This window comes from Anabas testudineus, chromosome 6 (genome assembly GCF_900324465.2).
Source record: "Anabas testudineus chromosome 6, fAnaTes1.2, whole genome shotgun sequence".
Taxonomy (NCBI): domain Eukaryota; kingdom Metazoa; phylum Chordata; class Actinopteri; order Anabantiformes; family Anabantidae; genus Anabas; species Anabas testudineus.
In genome coordinates, this window is record NC_046615.1 from 14,842,976 (window position 1) to 14,863,390 (window position 20,415).

General features: G+C 39.0%; 3 protein-coding genes and 1 non-coding gene across 11 annotated transcripts; 1 reads left to right on the forward strand and 3 right to left on the reverse strand.

Annotated features, from left to right (window-relative positions):
• Positions 1-2,601: 2,601 nt before the first annotated feature.
• Positions 2,602-13,381, reverse strand: kif23 (kinesin family member 23). 6 transcript variants are annotated; one of them, XM_026366470.1, is made up of 24 exons: positions 13,257-13,381; positions 12,341-12,401; positions 12,009-12,137; positions 11,756-11,861; positions 11,432-11,568; positions 11,227-11,339; positions 10,973-11,143; positions 10,783-10,827; positions 9,034-9,146; positions 8,385-8,506; positions 8,177-8,279; positions 7,726-7,805; positions 7,527-7,646; positions 7,273-7,432; positions 6,765-6,926; positions 6,484-6,650; positions 6,219-6,392; positions 5,855-6,076; positions 4,942-5,283; positions 4,508-4,741; positions 4,142-4,230; positions 3,975-4,053; positions 3,187-3,257; positions 2,602-3,090 (listed from the first exon to the last, which is right to left on the reverse strand). In XM_026366470.1, exons 1-24 carry the CDS (start codon positions 13,268-13,270, stop codon positions 3,075-3,077), a joined length of 3,030 nt encoding a protein of 1,009 aa, XP_026222255.1. In that variant the 5' UTR covers positions 13,271-13,381; the 3' UTR covers positions 2,602-3,074. The 6 variants fall into 6 exon arrangements, with proteins under 6 accessions (XP_026222255.1, XP_026222253.1, XP_026222254.1 ...); XM_026366468.1 differs by having other exon boundaries at positions 4,942-5,304; XM_026366469.1 differs by having other exon boundaries at positions 4,942-5,304; positions 13,263-13,345.
• Positions 8,877-8,974, reverse strand: LOC113166543. The gene has a single exon (XR_003299209.1). It is a non-coding gene; the product is annotated as a Z30 small nucleolar RNA (small nucleolar RNA).
• Positions 13,382-14,736: 1,355 nt separating the features above from the next.
• ddb2 (damage-specific DNA binding protein 2) lies at positions 14,737-19,132 on the forward strand. Of its 3 annotated transcripts, none has more exons than XM_026366402.1 (11): positions 14,737-14,883; positions 14,968-15,125; positions 15,235-15,344; positions 15,709-15,903; positions 16,351-16,517; positions 16,652-16,751; positions 16,942-17,119; positions 17,447-17,592; positions 18,299-18,454; positions 18,544-18,589; positions 18,676-19,132. In XM_026366402.1, exons 2-11 carry the CDS (start codon positions 14,993-14,995, stop codon positions 18,930-18,932), a joined length of 1,488 nt encoding a protein of 495 aa, XP_026222187.1. In that variant the 5' UTR covers positions 14,737-14,883; positions 14,968-14,992; the 3' UTR covers positions 18,933-19,132. The 3 variants fall into 3 exon arrangements, with proteins under 3 accessions (XP_026222187.1, XP_026222188.1, XP_026222186.1); XM_026366403.1 differs by lacking the exon at positions 16,351-16,517 and adding an exon at positions 16,032-16,177 and having other exon boundaries at positions 14,985-15,125; XM_026366401.1 differs by having other exon boundaries at positions 14,985-15,125.
• LOC113166328 (protein FAM180A) lies at positions 19,126-19,984 on the reverse strand. The gene is made up of 3 exons (XM_026366404.2): positions 19,876-19,984; positions 19,615-19,688; positions 19,126-19,522 (listed from the first exon to the last, which is right to left on the reverse strand). The coding sequence occupies exons 1-3, from the start codon at positions 19,943-19,945 to the stop codon at positions 19,178-19,180; spliced, it is 489 nt and encodes a 162-aa protein (XP_026222189.1). The 5' UTR covers positions 19,946-19,984; the 3' UTR covers positions 19,126-19,177.
• Positions 19,985-20,415: the final 431 nt, after the last annotated feature.

Here is a 20,415-nt window from a genome sequence, read left to right on the forward strand (position 1 = left end):
TCCTGCTCAGAGCTTTGGTTTGCAAAGCTCTGCTCTCATGCAGTATTTACTTGTGTTTCCCACTAATTGACTTTCATTGTCAGAGGTTGTTATCCTCGGCAGTAAAAGAAAACCTGGTAATGGGTTGTGGTTTAAAGGACAGCTGTGGCTGTGATTGAGGTACTTGCTTCGACATGCCCTTCAAATCAGCAACCATTCAGTTGTTATTGTACAACTTTGGAGGCAACTGAAACTGCCATCATACCTCAGATGTCCCACACAGCCAAGTATAGAGTGCTGCTGCATAGTTACATTTTCATCACGGCTATTTAAACTTGTGCCGACTTTTCAGAGCTCGATTCAGTGCAGCATGTCAAGAACGTGCTGCTCAACTCAGAAACACCAGAACAATATAAACTGCTGTATATTAAAGCTGCTCTAATCAATATTTTTTTATTAAAAACTGATCAAATGACAGTTGTGTAATGTGAAAGCTGTCACTCGGTGCTGAACGCACAGAGAAACTTGATCCAACCCTGCTGTTTTGTGACAGCTCTATGGAAATTTGAAGTATTTAGCTTTTTTTTTTTTTTACCCTCCATGTTCTCATTAATGTTGTTATAGCCACAGGTGTTTTCAGTAAAATATTAAAAATTGTATGTTTTCAGCAACAAACTGCTGACAGACATAGCAAGAGACTACCAGGTGAACACAGTGGAAGATGTAGCAGCTAAAACTCCAGATATTTCCCTGTGGAATTGGTAGAGACCAAAAACAGAGCTAAAAGCAAAGAAATATTGAACTAACATTCATGAGGTTGACACAAACCTCAAATTAATGCTTGCAGGTTTTTATAAAACTAAAATAGTTTGAGCTATTGGTGAGTAAAGTTATTAAAATATTTGAATCAACTGTTAGGACAGGTAGAACCATGAACATTGCTATTTTGAATCACTGAATAATGGATGGTCCTCATCAGCATCGTGGTTTGATGTGAAAATTATTTCATCGTGCCTGCTTGCACCAAAAGGCCGCTTAAGACCTCTTTATCAGAGGCACTCAAGCAAAGAGTCAATAAAACAGTGCAATTAGGTTTGCTATTTTAAAATATGAGATGGTCTGATTGACTGTGTGTATTCAAGTAGAACAACAGAACTCCCTCCAGCGAGTTTAATAACCAGCTTAATGCAGAATCACAGGTCTGAAGTAAGAATAACTCCAAAGTGTGGAATAATGTCTCCTTACTGTGCAGCTGAATGATATGTTTTATCATTATTGCAGGCCTTTGTGTGCAGTTTTCACTTATTTTCCTCAAGTGTCTCTTTGACTGTGGTAATGTTGATTGTGGCTCAACAGGAGTTTCATAATAACTTTATAATGCTCACACCACTTGGTTGTGGAGAGCATGCAGTGAGGGGCTGGGGATAATAGTGTGGTGCAGCACATCAAACAGAGCCTGGTCAAAAAGCAAAGCACTCAGTATCTCATAGGAGTGAATTTAATGGCCACTGGTTGCTCTGGGCTCTTGACCCTCTCCAAGAGGATCCATGTTAGTCACTCTCCAGTGCTTTCCAATTGAATCGCAGCCAGACTGGTAGTAGATGAGATTTCAACTGTCTACTCAAAGCATGGATGACTGTACAGCTCGTCATTACACTGGTGATGCTCAGCTGATAGGAGAAAGAGAATCTAGACACTTGCACTTTAATAAGTTTGGTAAAAAGAAAGCTTTGTCACGCTCCTGTCAGCTTGAAGTAGTTTAAACGACACCATAGGTTGTTAACTGATGAAATATACATATGTATGTTAGTATGACAAGTTAAAAGTGCAAACATACTTTTTATTATAGCCAAACACAACTGCTACGGTGGTAGGAACTTATTTAATTAAATTTTATATTGCATTTTAGTTTCTAATCTCCATTTCAGAATTTTTGTGTAAATTGTATTTGCAATTTGAACATCCTGTGTTCTTTTTCAGGTTTTTAACATGTAATTACGTTCTAATTATTTAAGTGTATAACATGGTATACCCCTTTTTAAGCACTAATCTATACAGAGCAATGTAGGAAAGGACAAACTGGGTTTTTAATGCCTGAACCCATCTCACCTGGCCTGAAGGCATCTTCCACATTAATTCTGTGTGGAATTATATTTTATACCCAACGTAGTTTAACATAAATAATCAGGCATGATCATAGAAAAAGCTATTAAAAAGTAAATGAAAGCAGACTTTGACTATATGCAGAATATTGCTACACTCTTGATTATTGAGCTCTTATTAAATATGATATAAACAGATTGTCTGTCCGTATTAAGATATCTAACAGATTAACAATCCTTAACAAAAGTGGCACAATAGTACTTCCTTGCTGTAATCAGACGACACTTGTAATGTCTCATGCTGGACTGTATGTTTTAACATAGCTGTCTCAACCATCCAGTGGCTTCTAATTATTCCTGCTGTGCAGCTGAACCCATGTTGAAGATTTCTGCTGCTAGCATGTGCTGCCATCTAGTGTACGGAGGGGGTTCAAGCATACTAGCACTATTTGCTCAGTCTTGAGAGTTGACATCAGTTCAGCATGTTATTAGTAGATAAACACACAAAGCAAGGTGGAGCTCCAAAGGAATTTTATTCCTAGGTGTATACTGAATGAAAGCTCAGGTTTATACATAAAGAAAAGTTAAAACAACAGTTTTAAAACTCAAAGCTCAATATAATTCAGTAAATTGGAGATAAGAGTGTATCACAGATAAAATTAGTAGTGGCAGCTTCACAATCCGTGTGACAAACAACAAATGACTACGTTACACAGATGTGCACATAGATGTACAAACAGACCCCTTTCAGCAGCAGGGCCACAGTAACTAAGTACTTACCACCTTCTTCAAATCAAATAACACTTATTTTCTGTTGGTTCGAATACGACATAAAATATTTTACAATAGCTTTGGTAACCCATGTATATACATTTTGCATATATAAAAGCGTGGAAAGTGTTTAAATATTACTAGATATTAAAAAAAATTCAGACTATTGCACAACAGCCAGGTAAAGAGAAGAACGACCACTGGAACAACTTTGCGCTGCTTCTAGGGTTTTCTGCGCCTGCAAAAGACAACGAGTTAATGAAACTTTATAGAGCAGAGGTAAACAAACAGACACAAAATACATAAACATCTAGAATATAGGACAGCAGCTTACTTGGTGATGCCATGATGCTCATATCCAGGTCCCATGTTTGATCCTGCTCTCATCTCCATAGCTACAGAGCACTGCAGAGGAAAAGAAGCATTATTACCCAAATGTGATCTGCAGGATTGGCACAGCTATATTTACCCAAATAAGTGTAAGACGATGATAGTCCCGTACCTTCTGGGATGGCTATGTTGCCTTTAAAAGAGATCTGGGTTTGTGTCTTTATCTGCTCAGGCTGTCTATATACTGTACAACAAATATCACCTTGATGCTCTAAAAAGCCTTGGTGACCTTTCTGCACCACAATCTTGTGCACATCAGCTACAGTTCCAGTAGAGAGATCATTATATCACTACAAGCCTCTATTCATTACCTTCATCAACTGAATGCAATTTCTCATTCAGCATGTGTAGTATTACTTTTAGAGTAACGGCTCATATAAGATAGAACAAGCATGGCTTAACAGGTAATTATATAACACGTCCATATCCATAAAAACTTGCCAACGCTCTACCTGTAATCCATGTATGAAAACATCTAGTGTCCTGCCACACATCAAGTGAGGCACATGTAATGTTGAGAAAAGGCTGCAGCCAAGGTTTTTTACCCCCAGGTATTAGTGATAGAAAATGAAAGGCACAGGATAAAACAAATCTATAAGGTTGTAACGTCACATTGATTACATTATGCATTAGCTTTCTAAAGCAGAAGACACGTTGCAGTGTTAGTGAACTAGAACTGCTTTTTATGGGAACTGGCCTTTAGTTTATTGGGAACAAATATTCTCATCTTACCCTAGTCTCCACATCAGTCCAGGCTCCATCTGATCGATCTCCATTGGCTGGTGCTCCTTCTGACGATTTCCTTTTTCGGCTTCAGAAACAAATGGGAAAAGGTTATTTTAAATAAATACACAAACAAAAATCTTAATCGTAACTAAAGACTTGCTGTAGGCTGTTACTTTGGGACAGTCGTGAGCTCCTGTTTCAGTGTTTCAATGTCTGTGAACTGGACAGCTTGTCCTCCTCCTCTGGTTTTAATCACCTCACCCTAAAAAATAAAAATAGAAGTACACAGCAACATTTAGTTGTAAGTCATCAAAACTTCGATTATTTGGCTTTAAGATATAGAATTTAAATACAGTTTAATACAGACTCTATAGGCCAGATAAAGACTGTACTTCCTATCACAACTCAGAACAGCTGTTCGTTACTGGTTTGTTTTTCTGACTACATATAAGACATTAATTCCAGTTGTGACCCTAAACATTTGCCATTAAATCCAGAAATCTGTTAATGTTTGCAGTATCCTGTTGCAGAGTACTTACCTTGATAAGTTTGGTCTGTATCTCACCATCAGAGGCGACCTCCTGGTGTGTTAACACATATCTGTCACACTTCGACAGGGCCTTCTCATTGGGTGCAGACACTTGAATGGCATTGGGAATGACAGGCTGCAAAACGGTCCCCAGGTCCAGACTGGAGGACGGCTTGTGGTCTACCCACTTCTCCCCACCAGCAGAGCGGGAGCGACGGTGCAGTGGTCGTACCGGCGTAGTCGTCTACTCGGGTCAACCGAGCAGAAAAGTATTTTAAAGAGGGACCAAAAAGAAAGATCATATCAATCAGTTATCTGTCATGAAACTGGTAGGAACCTAATTGAGGAGGGGAAAACAAATGTGCACAACATGTCAAAGCCTGATCAGTGACACCAGTTTCCACTCTACATGCTCATGCTGCTGTCTGTAGCTAACTCACTGACCCTGTAGATTCTCTCAATTTGATCTAAAGCAAACATAGGGGGTGAAGACGAGGCGTCTTCTTCCTCTCTAGGCCAACACAGAGCTCTCCTTCTGGCCCGGCTGGATGAGGGAGTTGCTGGGGACTGGACTCTGGTAGGTGTACTAGGGGAAAGGTGACCCTGCCTGCTGTCCTGGGCTGCACGCTGCTCCCATTCAGAGATGCTATTAGCCACAGACAATGAACTACTGGTGCTGGGGACGGGGCAGGCGGGCCTTGGGTTCATCTCAACATCCTCAGCTCTAATGGCACTGACTGGCTGTGACCCTGGCACTGGGCTGACACTGGGAGACTCAATGGTGCACTGGGAAGCAGAATGGCAAGACTGCACAGGTACAGTTAGTGATAAAAATACAAATCATAATCATAAATTATAAATGATAGCAGATTATCACCACTACAAGGTTTCATTTTTTTTGTATTATGTAGCCAAAAAAGTAATGTATATGATTCAGACAAAAACACTTATTTACAGCCCTGATTATTTTTTTGCCTTTTGTAAATAAATGTTGGTGCACAAAGTAACACCAATAAAAACTCCCAATGTGGAATTTATAAGGTTCAGTCAATTCCGCAATTTCAAATATTTGGCAACAACTCTGATAATCACTGTCATTTCACTCATTTATCTGGAAAAAGTTATTCTGTACTTCTTTAGTTATTTATTTAAGCTAAAAATCCTTAAACCGAATGTTTTTGAAGTGTTGCCATTGACACGGGATTAATGCAGGAGGCTACAGTAGCGGTTCACCTTGAGGGACCAATGTGTTTACCTTGGTAGTTGTTGTCATAAAGAATTAACTGTGCGTAAACTAATCTGGAGCAAGGAAGGTGATCACATCTTCAAACAAAAAAAAAAAAAAAAAACAACTTACAGGGAGAGGAGAGGGCGAGGCTGATCTTTTCGCAGGAATGCGTTCTTCTCTGGAGGGCCGCTCTTCTCTGGAAGGTCGTTTAGGCTGGGTCTGACGCGGGGGTGGATCAGGACGGCCTGGAGTCTTGCTTTCTGTCACGATGGCCTTAAGCTGCTTCAGCTTCTCGTCTTTCACCCAGAGCTTGTTCTGCATCTCCAGCTGCATCGCATTAACGCGTCTCTTCTGCAGAGAAAGGGATATCATGTGTATGTGTAAAAGCTCACTTGTTGATGAATGACAAATGTGCTTAAGATACAAACAAATTCAAGGTGACAAAATAGTGTTAATTCAACAGGATGTTGTCTTATAAAGACAAGTCACTCACACATTCTTTCTCCCACTTGAACTGGGTATCTGAGACTACACCGTGCATCCGCTGTTCCATGCGTCTCTTCTCTGACAGCTCCCTCTGCAGCCTCTGTTCTCTGGTTTCCAGCTCCTGCTGCAGTGAACGCTTGTCATCCTCATAGATTTTAGTGGTTTTCTGAAGGATGTCGATCTGAAAAGAATCATGTGGGACGTTTAAAAAAACGAAACATCTCTCTACATTCCAGCACTCTTATGGATGTTTGAATGTTTTTATTTCCCACCTTGTGTTCTTGCATTCTGTTTTTTTTCTCTAGTCTCTCAATCTCTGCCTTGTTGTTCTGAATGATTTTGTCTTTCTCTGCCAATTTGGCATTTTGTTCATGAATAAAGTTGTCTTTGGAGATAAAATTGTTGTCCAGGTCCTGGAGCATAGACTTCATCATATGGGCTAAAATAATATAAGAGAGAATGTATGAGAGGCAAGATAATAAATCACAACTTTAACAATAACATTTTTCGTTTCTTTCAAAACTAAGAGGTAAGAGATGAAATGATCAGGCACCTGCTTTGTTGTACTCTTCAGTCATCATCTGCCTGATCCTGTGTCTGTTCTGCAGAGCCTCAATCAGCCTAGGCAGGGTGACATCATCATGGGGGTCACTCAGCTCAGAAGAGGGTAAAGGTGGGAGGGTGTACACCAAGTGGTTTATAACAGAGGACACATCTACAGGAACAGATAATTACATTAATTAACTAAAAGCCTTTTGTGTTTTAAAAAGGATAACAAAAGAAACATAACTTGCATTTGAATAAAAAAAAAAATAAAAAAATATTGGTTCAGACGTAAAAGATAAAAACAAAAAAACATTACTGCAAATGTCTTTATGCATTAACAACATAATTAAAAACTTAACATTGTCATCAGTCATTTAGATGTGACAATGTATTAAGGTTTTACTCATGTCTGCCAGTGTTATCCCCTTGCGTTTAGTAAGTGTAAAAACATTATTGTGTACTCAAACACCATTAACAAAAATAGTCTTATTGAGCACATGGTTTAACACTGTTACCCTTGTCTACTGGACCTCCACGCTCCTCCAGCTTGCGAGACAGTTCCTCTTTAAATGCCTGGTTCCTGTGGCGCCGGCCAGGAGTGAAGCCACAGATGGGCCGGTCCACTGGCCGAGCTACCTCTACCTCTTGGGTCATCTCTGCAAATCGCATCACCAGCTACACAAACAGAGCATGTTTTGTGAAGTTTGTTAAGTTCATTTAAAAAAAAGACTAAACATAGCAAGTGAATAAAAGTGAGGGGTGAACCTACCAGAGTTTCCTCGTAGTCATCAGCCTTGGGATTGACACAAACAACCATTCTGACTTTTCCTTCTCCGTCAAAGTAGTTTTTGAACAGATGGGTTATTTTAGAATCTCTGTATGGGACCATCTAAAGAGAAAACTGACATTGCTGACACGGCTCAAAAGTGAATATAATGACAGCCTTCAGTTTACGCTTGGTAACATACCTTGTTTGTGCCACACATCTGGTTCTCTCGAAGTATCTCGATGCAGGTCCGCAGATTCAGCAAAGACTGATTAATGTTACCTGGAAGTGTCGAGAAATTCTGTTAGATTTTATCAAACGTCTCTGAACTCAGCTAATGGTAAAATTAAGGGCAATTATTGAGATGTCTGCAATCTCTTATTTCAGGTGAAGGGAGAGTGAAGATTTTGCAGACCTCACATGATTACTTCAAACTGCATTGTTGATGTGAATCTAAAATATGTAAATTAACCAACAAAATGATATTTGTCAGGTAATTAGACTGTTGGAAAAATTACCTGGTCCATTGGCTTCTAGTATTAGAAGTCATGAGACTGCACAAGATTGCAATTTAGATTGTCAATAAAACAAATATTTCAGCCAGATCACCCACTCCAAAGTAAAAGCCAATCTTGATGTTCAGATAAACAAACCTGCTTCTCGTATACGAGTGCCTTCTGCCCCCGTCCTGCCAGTGCGCTCACTTCCTGCCAAGTCCACCAGGCAAAGCTGACTAACAGTTATCTGGTTCTTATCCTGACAAGATAAAACAAAATATTTAAAATGAAGAGAATATAACTGAATATATCATAACTGATCTTTATAAAAGTGTATAAATATGAATTCATTTCTTCAACTGACCTGGAGTATGTTGTCACCATCTGCATCAAGAGGAGCCTGAGCCAGCTTAATAATGAACACACTGTGTGAGCGGCTGGACTCCCTGTTCAACCGGGTGTTTGCAACCTTCCTCTTCTTCTGACCTGGAACAGAGAACAGGTAACTTTTCAAACCTTTATTGAACCTCTGTAGAGTTCAATCAATTTACAACTTTAATGCCTGCAAGTTAATACCTGACAATTTCCAGTAATCTACAACCTGAACCACAATAAGCAGCAGAAAAAAAGATTGATAAATGGCAAATAAATAAAATTTATTTAAGGCCCATTAATTTTACAACACGGGTACTTGAGACTTTCAGGCAGATTTGGCTAAAGGTCACATTTATAATTAACTTTACTGCCCACGGCATGTCACTAAAAATATTTTCAACATTTGGAAATTCATTTTAAAATTTAGATTAAAAAGCACCTGCAGTGTCTATTAATAAATACCATACTAGATTTTAGTGAGCTGCTCAGAGAGAAGATTAACTGAGGTCATGTCCCAGTCAGAGCCAACCCGGAGGCCAAGCAATACCAGGTCAGTCACATCTACGATCATCACTGCAGAGTTTATCCAGTTTTCCTCAAAGTTGACTAAGATCTGACTTTATAGATGCAGATCTTACCTCTCCAAAATACTTGAAATGCCTCCTCAGCAGACTTGACTTCGACCTCCATACAACCAGCCACGTACATGTTGTGATTCTGATCTTCTCTCAGGATTTTAGACTGAGGCGGTCTACATTTAGAAAATGAACTTTAGTTAGTTGAAACATGACAATGTGATTTTCATGCAACAGATGTGGGGTATAAATTAAAAGAGGGAACATCGCTTGATTACAACCATAGAAAGTAATCAAACTACAAGACAAGACGAGGAAGCGCCATTTAAAGCAACAGACAGCAGGTTTAAAGACATTCAGGAGCTTTGCCATAACAGATTTCAAGCAGCAGGGGGGCAAGTAAAGATTTCAACTGAAGAAAAACTCATCAACACTGGAGACATTGCATGGCGTAGCCAAAGATGAGCAGCTACTTTTTTTATATAAATAAAAAGGTAGGGCTGGGTATCAAGTACTGTTGGTGTTAATGATTTCAAAGTACTACAATCTGGCAGTTTTTATTCAGATTTGTACTTTGATTTATTCTTTGATCAGATTATTTAATGATTTTTCCCTACCTGCCATTTGACCATTTTATTCAAGGAACGTTTCAACTGCTAATTATTTTGTCATTATTTTATACATTTATCCATTTCTTAATCTAGAAAATCTAACCTAGGTTAGGAAAACACTCAAAATTACTATTCACAAATCCTGAATGCATCTTCTGCCCTACCAATAGTCCAAGATCTTTCATTTCATGTATGCTGCGGCTGTTTTAATAAAACTGCAGGGACGTGTGCATTGCTGTGCTAGACAATAAGCAAGAGACATACACCCCCCACTCCAAAAGTGTTGGAACAGTGAGGCGAGTTCCTTTTTTTTTTTTTTTTTTTTTTTTTAGGCTAAAAATATGGATCAACATCAAAAGATAAATATGAGATTAAGGATTAACGTTTCATCTTTTATCTGGATCCAATACACAACCTAGAAGACAGCGCCTTTTGTATGAACCCATGATTTTTCATGTGAGCAAAAGTATTGAAACATGTAACAGGTGTGTCCTATTACAATGATTACTCAAAAAATAAATAGCACTGAATGTCTATGCTCAGTTTGAGATTTGAGTTTTGTGAAGCTTCACAAAAAAGTTGTGAAGCTGAGAGAACATGAAAAATCAATCAGAGCCAGTGCACAAACATTCGGATCCAGAGGTAAACACCTAGAATAATAATGAAGCTGAAATGAAATTAGATCTTTTGATTTCTATTCATCTTTTGATGTCAAAGCCAAATGTTCATTCTATAGCAAAAATAAAGGAACTAGCCTGCCCTCCAAAGCAGGAGCTAATGTTCCTACATCAGAACAACTTTAATAATTTCAGGATACTATCAAGTAAGCAAAGAAACAAATCCCTACAAAAACACTGGAATTTTTGGCAGTTTTGCTTAAAAACCACAAAGTAATTCAATATTTGCATAACCTATGAATCAGATCACAACCTGTTGAAACCCCGTAGATACATAAATCAGTAAAAGTATTGTTTTGGTACTGGTACTTGAAATTCAAACAATACTCAGCCCTGCGTTTGGTTTACATCTTAGTTGTTATCATCTGTGGTTTTAGACTGTATTTATGAATACAAGGTAGGTTCAGTTACATTTGTATATATTGGAAAAGGTCTCCAGCATTTAAGAGTCTCCGTTTACAATCTAAAGTTAACATTTTTGTGTAACTACTATTCCGGTGTACAAGTGTTCACTGGTCACATACATGAACTCAGTGTTCTGGCGCACAGGTGTGCCTCCACCATTCCACCTATTAAAAAGAAAAGGACAATTTTGTGTTCCAACTACTCTGACACAAAGGAATTAACTCTACAAACACTTTAATGTCTTAACATTTAAAACATTAGGCTGATTGCACAAGCATGCATCTTTCAAATTACATTTTCCCCACTCACTTTGGTTTGATTGCATCTTCCTGAGTTTCCTCCAGCAGATCATAGATGTAGTTGTTGTAGATTTCTATGTAGGAGACAAAGATGCTGTAGCAGCTGTCCTCATCAATGCCATCTGCCTTATAAGCCTCCTCGGGTTTAATCATATCAGCAATTTCAGGATCAAGCCTCTGTCTAAAAATCAGACCAGCAAACTACACGTCATACATTAATCATACTGAAGCTGATCATTGACATTTCCCAGGACTCAGGCTTACCTGGATGGGGTTGCTTTAGGAATACACATGTTATTTTCCTGCCTCTGACGCTCTAACAAAGCATCAACCTCACTTTGGACCTCCATGCCATTTTTTTCATCCGTCTTAAAAACCTGAACAGGAGGAACACGATTAGATTTTTCTTTTTTTTTTTTTTTTAGTATTAAGGTCAATATAAGAGAACACTATTCTTGAAGAAACTTACATATCTTTTGGCCTGGTAGGCACCTATACTGTTGAAGATCATGTCAAGGGAACGGGGTAGAAGTCCACCCTGGCCTGGAGAGCCAGTCATGGTAAATGTCTTTCCACTTCCTGTCACCCCATATGTGAAGAGCAGGCCTGCAACCATCAGTAGAAAGTGAAACGGCTGCTAATCACAATCTAAAAGGTTCTTGGTATATAGGCAAGCAAAGAAAGTTCAAAAGTGTGAGAAACCACAACCATTCATTAAGAAGCCAATTAACTCAGCTTGCTATATTTATTAAAATAAATCTAGCTACCTTCTGGGCTTAGCCTGTGGTCTTACCATTTTTTCCACGAATAAGGTCATCAACAAGCACTTTGGCCACATGCTCAAACAGCTCCATCTGAGATACTGAAACCCCAAAGACCTTTTTGAAGGAATACTGGGTCTGAGAATAAAAACAGGATTGTTGGGACACATGGACGTTTTTAAGGCAAAGGCCTCTTAAAGAGGGGTCAGCTTAACACCATCATAGCAGGAGTCTCTATATAAAAATAACTTGATAAATAAATGGATGGTTCACTAATTTAGATACCTCTTTGTACTCTCCATTACGATTTGTTTTGAAGCCTTCAGGGGCATGCAGCTGGATCGTGGTACTGCTGATCACCTCAATGCAACACTCCTTGTCCTCCGCACCCAGAGGTCGTACACGGCAGTACACCTGAGCAAAAATATGTAAGTCACATGTAGTCCAAGGGAAGTGGTGTCTAGTCACTCCAGACACTCTCACCTTCATAGACAACTATTTAATTAATAAACAAGCTGCAGTAGATCTAAAAACAATAGAAAGTTGGTTAAGCATTTACATATCACATCCCAAATATAATAATAAATAAAACTGCTCCACCACTCAATGACACTCACCCCAACTGGGTCTTTCTCATTACTGGAAGGCTTTTTTGGCCTGCGGGGGGTTTTACCCTTCCTATAAAAATAGAAATATAAATCTTGTTTAATTAATACAGTTCACAGACTCACTGCACTGTTCACACTAAATATTGGATCTTCTTAAAATCATAACAAATCTGTTTCATTATTATTCAACTAATTATCAAAGCACAATTAAAAATGAATAGGACCAGTACAGTATAGACTTGTCACTTATATCAAATTTGTTTTGATCACTTTCCTACAGTATATATATAAATTTCTGTTAACATGGGCCCACATCAAGTCATTTAAAAACATTATTTATAATGACATAAAATGAGGAAATAAAGACGTATATGATATGAATCATTTGAAGACAGCGTGTGATTTTTAAGAGTCATTAATCAGTGGTAGATTCCGTGGCAGTTTTCACTAGCTGTCTACATTTTAATATTTGATAGACTAACATTAGTAATCAAGGCTGGTGATTTTCGTTAGTTGTAGCAGGAGCGTTAAGTCTGGCCATTTCCTTTTGCAACTTGCCAGAAGAAATTCTGCAGCCTGCTGCAGTACAATCCACTGTCATAATAACAATGACATGTGATGGTAAAGTTGCCCATTAGTTAATTAATTACACAAACTGAAACGCTTTTTAATAGTTTAAGACCTGCTGATACCCTGTTAGCATTAGCATCCCTACGATGCGGTAACAAAGCCACTGGCGAGACGCTTGTTAGCTCCCGGCTAACTTAGCATTAACGGCTGAACGTACGCGTTGGTTAAGGTAAACAAGCCGCTTGTTTGGAAGCCTAATGAGCTCGTAAACTGCAACAAGACATTATGAACAGCCACATAATAACAGACGTAATAATTAAAACAAGCTAGACTGACAACATTCAAGTGCACTCACGCTTGCCTGTTCATTGTCGCTCGCTGCGTTTCTCGGTTTTACCGTTTCGGTTGCTACGATTTTGAACTTTCCCTCCGCCCCGAGTCTGACGACGTTTTCAAACCGGGCCCGCAGCAGCCAATGAGATCACAGCACGGCAAGCACGTGATTCCGCCTCCACTTCCGAGCCTTTTATGGAAACCACAGAAAAATGTGAAGTATGTGAACAGTGGTGTGGAAAAGTTAGAGCTACTGAGAAGACATGAGATTAAAATGTCTGAGAGACCAGAAAAACAAAAGTAAACAGCAACGAGGAGAACTGGAATGTCCACAATCACAGTATAGTTGTAATGTCACTCCTTCTTTTTGTTTTTGAATTATTTTAAATCTGAACAGGAGGTTGCTGTATCCATACCATACTAGTATACTGAGTTTTGGATTGAATGAATAGTTTTCAATCCATTTTACAGTGACCCATTATAACAACGATTCATGTATCTATTTGCTAATCTACATCAAAATCTGAGATCTTTTGCAAATAAGGCCCTGCTGGGCTTAACCAGAGATAGTTCTCAGCAACTGATGATATGTACTGCTCAAAAAATGTAGGAAACACACAGATCTTGATGAATAAATTATTTAAGTTGTACATTTTTGCTAATGTAAATTGTGTAATTTGTTCAGAACACAACAGTCAATAAAAAACAAAATTATCAACACATGGAGGGCTACAAAAAAAAAAAGAAAAACTTTTCTACTCTTTTTGTTCTCACATCTCTTGAAACAGAAAGACTTTTTTGATAGCACTTTGCTGTGATGTTGTTTCTTCTTGATTTAGATTTTGTTTGCTTGCCTTGTTCCTCACTTGTAAGTCGCTTTGGATAAAAGCATCTGCTAAATGACTAAATGTAAATGTACATGGAGGCTGGGCTTTTTGCTGCTCTAATTGTACTATTGTCAGATCATCATTTATATCGTTACTGCCAAAATACTGTAAAATAGCTGTAAAATATTGCAATATAATTTTAAGTCTATATTGCCCACCTCTAATATAAAGAATATGTAACTGTAACTTTAAGTACCAGAAATCACTGCTTTCAGATTTAGATAACTTTTGCGCATATCAGTAGTTTAAATAACATGTATTAGTTTAACAGCAGCTTACACAACAGCATATAAAGAATCATAACATGGTGGAGCAAGTTCTAATTATAATAAGAGCAGTTTAACTTCTGAAGGGTTGAAAATAAATAAAGGAATAAAGGTCATGAAATGATTAACGGGAGAAAAAGAAGAGAATCATAAATCTGTAATGAATTTCTGTCTGTTTTTGTGAATTGATACATTCTTTGTTTTGGTGGTTCTCCACACATTTGGTTTTCATAAAGCCAACCAACTGAACTATGACCCGTTGACGTCACTTTGTAGTTCTACTTTAACACCAAACATGGCGTCCGATCAGAGTTCCGCTGACAGCTTCCGGCTACAAGCTGCAGCACACACTAGTTACAAAACACAGTCTCACGTGTGCAACAGCCACCAAATCAACGCGGGGAAACGTGTTTCGTAATCGACAGCAGCAGCAAGGAGACCCCCTGTTTTATGAAAACCCTGGTTACCTGCTCCTGAACTGCACCAAACATCACAGGTAAGAGGGGAGATTCAACCTTAAAGAGGCGAGAGCTGTGACTAAGTGTCGGCTGAAATGCTCTGTGCTGTATTGTTCAAAAAGAGTCGTCGTTGTTTCAGGACGCGAAATGAAGAGCAGGTCTTCGAAGTCAGATGCATCTAAGTCAAAAGGTAAAGTTGAGAAAAGACCCGCGGAGAGCTGTGGCTCGACTCTCTCCAAGAAACTGCGAGACAAGAAGAATGGAGAAACATCCAAACCAGGTGTGCAGCCGTCACAGGGGTCAGGGGTTAGGGGTTAGGGTTAACTTCAGCAAAGCTCTTCACTCTTCACACAGCAGCTGCTTGATGGACTGGTTTGTTTGTCTTACAGGGCCTCCTGTCAAGTCTGCAGGAGTCCACAAGAGAGGAGGACATGGGAGCATCCTCCACTACATTTACAAGAGCACTCTGGGGCAAAGTCTTCACACAAAGATGAGACAGGTAAGACTGCTGATACTAACATAATGTACATGCAGATGTATAATATAATATATGATGCCATAGTTTTATTTAAAGCACATGTAAACGTGGAAATACACAACATGCACTTCACAGCTAATAGTGGTGAGGAACAGGACTGTATCACTGAAATGTGTTTTTATTATTTCTCCAGCATCGTCTTTGTATCAGCATCATGTACAACTTCTCAAATTAACACCTCAGTATCACATTAAACAGAACACCATAGATTTTATAGCACAACAGTTTACACTGGAGTTTGTATGTGTATCTAACAAAGTGGCTGCTGACATTGCATTACATGCCAGTTCTACAGCACTACATTTTACACCAATGTCTCTTTTAGTGTCTCCAGGAGCCTTTTGTTCGTTCTCTGTTGTCACACTTCACATTTCGTGATGCTACCAGCCCATTCGACCGCAGAATCACCTGTATGGAGTGGCATCCCACTCATCCCACCACTCTGGCTGTGGGGTCCAAAGGGGGAGACATTTATCTGTGGGACTGTAAAGTGACTGAGAAGAAAACATTTATACAAGGGGTGAGTTCCAGGTGACTGCAGTTTCTCTGTTTTAACTTTGAGGCCAAGTACAATTATATTTTGAGGCTGTAGTTAACTGTGCAATTTAGATTCTAGTGACTTCACACTTTCATTGGTTCTCTGCTCAGATGGGTGCTGGAGACTCAGTTACAGACATGAAGTTTAACCAGTTAAATCCCACTCAGTTGTTCACCTCGTCTATGGGGGGTACGACAGCACTTCAAGATTTCAGTGGGACAACTCTAACAGTGTTTGCCAACACAGACACACTAAAGTAAGACTAAGTGCCCTCTTTCTCTGTAAGCTAGTTTAAATGGGTTATAGGCTTCACGCCTGGACAGTCTTAGCATCAGTCTTCTTACCAGGTGGCCCACTTTGGTTTAACTGTGGAGGTGTAGTGCTTATTGCAGCCCGGTGATAGGCCTGCTTTTGTGTTTGTGTGCACAGAATGGAGCAGGAGATTTTATTGGAGGGATGAAATTTTGTCCAATGGACCTTTCCAAAGTCTATGTGGCCTCTGGGGAGGGCACACTGACCATGCAGAGCTTTGAGGGCCACACAGCCACCACACTGTCCAGAACCCAAGACTGTGGCCATGATCACCACAATATTTGGTGAGAAAACTGCAAAGGAGGCTGATGCTCAGCAAAGGCATGCTGTAGCTGTCGTGTTAATTTTATGCTTCATTCATGTGTCTTTTCAATTTATATTCCCCTAAATTCACTTTATCCTTTCTCATCTTGCACAGTAATTGGTACTGCTGTGTCGACGTGTCTGTGAGCCGACAGATGCTTGTGACAGGAGACAATATGGGGCAGCTCTCACTCCTAGGTTTAGATGGACAAAAGGTGGGTTTTCTACAGAAAGACGTGTCATGTTTTTTAAGGAGATAGCAAAGCATACATCATACTATATACATTGTATATATGTACCTTTATTTATTGTAAATGTTGATTGCAAACCACAACGTTATGATAACCATACAAATAATGTTTGTTTTTGTTTGTTTTTTTTTTTATCTCATATCCAACGTTGTAGATTTTCAGTGAGAAGTTGCACAAAGCCAAAGTGACCCATGCAGAGTTCAACTCTCGCTGCGACTGGCTTCTGGCAACAGCCTCAGTTGACCACACGGTGAAGCTGTGGGACATGAGAAACATGAAAGACAAGAGGAGCTTCCTCCATGACATACCTCACGAGAAAGCTGTTAACTCAGGTAACTTACAGTAAATAAAACATGTGCAATAAAGAGCACATTATATAAAGGAAAAGGATCATTTTTACTCTTTTATTCATTTTGTAGACCACACTCAGTTAAACCAGTTCAGTCTAAAAGTAAAGGAATATAAAGTATAGTGTCCCATGGTTTAGGGTTTCCAGGAACTTTGAAGGGAAATTTAACATAAATATAGATTATAAATACAGTTATAAATTGGCGTCATGGTTGGTTTACCATACTTAACTTGAGAAATGTTTGGTTAACACTGTTGATTAGTTTATTTGCATTGTAGTTGATTTGATCTTTACTGTCGTCCAATCACAGCCTATTTCAACCCGTCGGACTGCTCCAAGTTGCTCACCACAGACCAGTATGACCAGATCCGTGTCTACTCTTCCTCTGATTGGTCGAAGCCTCAACATATCATCCAGCATCCACACAGACAATTTCAACATCTCACACCTATCAAGGTTTGCGTCTTCTCCCTTTAACCTGTGTAAATCTGTAAATGTGTCTCCTGAAGGATCATAACTACATAACTAATAGAGTTTATATGCACATATTTAGCATGGAGACAAACATCATACACATACGTACAATGAAGACAGTAACAGATAGTAGAAACAAAGTAAATTTAAATATAATGAATCATTACTTTTGTCTGCAGTTTAAAGCTTTAATCGTCTTTGTTGCACTGTGGATATTTTTATATAGACTGTGTTGTTGCTGACCGCAGTGAGGCATAAAAATGGACTGTAATTTATTTTATTTTTTTTTTATATATAATCATTTGAGTACAGAATATCTTCACAGGCAAGTACAGAGATATTTGACACGGCAACACATGCTTTAGTCTGGCACAACATTTGTGGAGGAATGTTAGGAGGATGTTATGACTGAAACACCTTTCAACTAATGTACATTAGGTCTAAATTAAAAAGTTTGTAGAGACTGTTTGTAATTCAGACATGGCCTGAGGGGAACAAACAGATACATATGCAGCTGTACTATCAGTATGCAGATGTGTATGAGAATCTGTCGGAGTAATAATATTAATATTCTGATGATATTTGTAGAGACATGTCAGGGATAAGAAGTATCCTGTCATTAGTATGTGCTCGGTGAGTGTGTAAGGATACTAATTCTGATAAGGGTACATTTATCACTGCTCTTTAGGCTACATGGCATCCTGTGTATGACCTTATTGTGGCTGGCCGCTACCCTGATGACCGTGTTTGCTCCGGTGATCAGAGGACCATCGACATATTTGATGCCAACACAGCCGAGCTTGTGTGTCAGCTGTACGATCCCGCTGTCCCAGGAATCAAATCTGTAAGTTTTTTTTTTTTTCAAAACACCCAGAAAAATAAGGAAAACCATTAGAAGTGTTGTTATTACCATGTGGAATTCTGCATTTACAGATTAACAAATTCAATCCAATGGGTGATGTGATTGGATCTGGCATGGGTGAGTTCTTAAAAAAACTTTATCGATAGATGTGTTGTCTAAATGAAGAAGTTGTCTCACTAAATCTGCGTCATGTTCACTCGTAGGTGTATCTGTTTTAGTCTGGGACAGGGATAACTCAATGATCAGTGATCTTAACAAACTACAAGAGGCAACATCGACCTCAGCAGACAGTTTAAGACGACAGAGGAGGACGCAGCAGCGCTCCAGCAATGACAGGAGAGGTCCTGCTATGGACGCCAAGCTCAAGAAGAAACTGACTTCTCTAGAAGAATCCGAAACCAAAACCAAGACCAAGACTGGTTGTACGAAACAAAAGCAAGCGCAGATGAGAAAGAAGTGAACTGTAAAATAGTGAGGGTCCTGAAAATCCATGTATATATTTCTTTGTGTACTGTTTGTTGTTGTGTCTCTAACTTCAGGGATCATTTGAATGTTTGAAAATGTTTCAGATATGTTAACAGCCAGTTTAAAACTAGGACTTTTATATATTCTCACAGATATTCTTTTACAGTTTAATAATAAAAATGTTCATGCTTTAAAGAGTGATCTCTTGCATCCTCCTGTATCACACATACAATCTTTGTATTAAGTAGAACTGAAGAGAGGACTTCCACGTAAGTCGTGGACAGTAACATTCACCAGCTGGAGGAGCACTCCACCCCATGCTTCCTGGTCCTCCCTTTTCTCCTGACGCCAGGCCTGGTGGGCTGAATACACCATGCTCAAGACGAGCGTCTCAAACTGTGTCTGAGTTAGTGGTCTCCTCTGATCCTCTAGAGTTGTCACCATTTGCTCCATAGATCTCTGACTTTTGGGAATGTTGTCATTGATCTGAGAAAAGAACGCCTGTCCCAGCTTCATTGACGCTATCTCCTGATCAAGCAGGAGGACGTTGTTGTCCTGGTTGATTTCCACCCCTCCCAGCAATAACTGTATCCAGGAAAAGGAATAGAAAAGTCAATTGCTAGAGTAAAGAAGAGCAAAAAATTTAATTTAGCTGTTATCTCTTAAAAGCAAAGTACCTCAAACATCAGGTTTGCATGAGAGACTGATGAGCCAGTTGAGCCAGATGTTGGACTCATGCCTGCAGCCACATCTAAAGTAAAAAATACCCAAGTTCAAATGTGACGTAAGTAAAAATAGCCACTGATAAACTGTCTAAACATACATTTAGCTATTTTTATGCATATTGCACAATGCATGCAGCACAATTTATCAGCGCTCAGTAGCACGTCCTCATCACAGCTCTGTTAGAGATTAGAAGATCTGCTGTCTCTACTTACCCTGCAGCACTTGATTGAACCAGAGCCACAAAAAGAATTGGAGACAAAGTTGTATTTTCACGATTTTCATTATTCTTCTGTTGATTATCACTGACAGATAATACGCATCCTTTTTACCTCCACTTTCCCTCGCCCACTTTTGTGAATCAAGGCAGAGACAAGTCAGACTGAATACCATGCATTTTTCCACCTTGGAAAAAGGGACCAAAGGCCAGTTGGCTGTGATACAGAGCTGACAGAAGTACTTCTGAATACTGCAAACCTTTGCGATAGCAGGACACAAATATCTGTAAGTCTAAGAAAGAAAAGAGTTTGGCTAAATCTTTCCCTAATGAAGAGAGTAGATTTTGTTCCGTTTCTTTACACAAACACTATAAAATTTCTATTCAGTAATATATTTATTGTTCATTTGTAATGTACTATATATTCAAATGCTTGTAAAAAACAAAACAAAACAATGAAAACACAAAGTAGCAAAGCAACTTTTCCTGTAGTAACACAGCTCCACCATCCTGTGGCAGTGAAAGCAATGTATACCAA

Excerpts from the sequence above, each read along its gene's own strand:
- kif23 (XM_026366468.1), bottom strand. Across the intron at positions 8,507-9,033 it reads ATTTCAAGTATTTTGGAGAG|GTCAGAAGAAGAGGAAGGTT; the intron begins GTAAGATCTGCA and ends TCTCTGTTCCAG. Across the intron at positions 8,280-8,384 it reads ATGGTGACAACATACTCCAG|GATAAGAACCAGATAACTGT; the intron begins GTCAGTTGAAGA and ends TTATCTTGTCAG.
- ddb2 (XM_026366402.1), top strand. The coding sequence starts at position 14,993 with ATGAAGAGCAGGTCTTCGAAGTCAGATGCATCTAAGTCAAAAGGTAAA. Across the intron at positions 17,120-17,446 it reads CGAGAAAGCTGTTAACTCAG|CCTATTTCAACCCGTCGGAC; the intron begins GTAACTTACAGT and ends GTCCAATCACAG. Across the intron at positions 18,455-18,543 it reads CTGTCCCAGGAATCAAATCT|ATTAACAAATTCAATCCAAT; the intron begins GTAAGTTTTTTT and ends CTGCATTTACAG.
- LOC113166328 (XM_026366404.2), bottom strand. The coding sequence starts at position 19,945 with ATGAAAATCGTGAAAATACAACTTTGTCTCCAATTCTTTTTGTGGCTC. Across the intron at positions 19,689-19,875 it reads GTTCAATCAAGTGCTGCAGG|ATGTGGCTGCAGGCATGAGT; the intron begins GTAAGTAGAGAC and ends TTTTTACTTTAG. Across the intron at positions 19,523-19,614 it reads ATGCAAACCTGATGTTTGAG|TTATTGCTGGGAGGGGTGGA; the intron begins GTACTTTGCTTT and ends TCCTGGATACAG.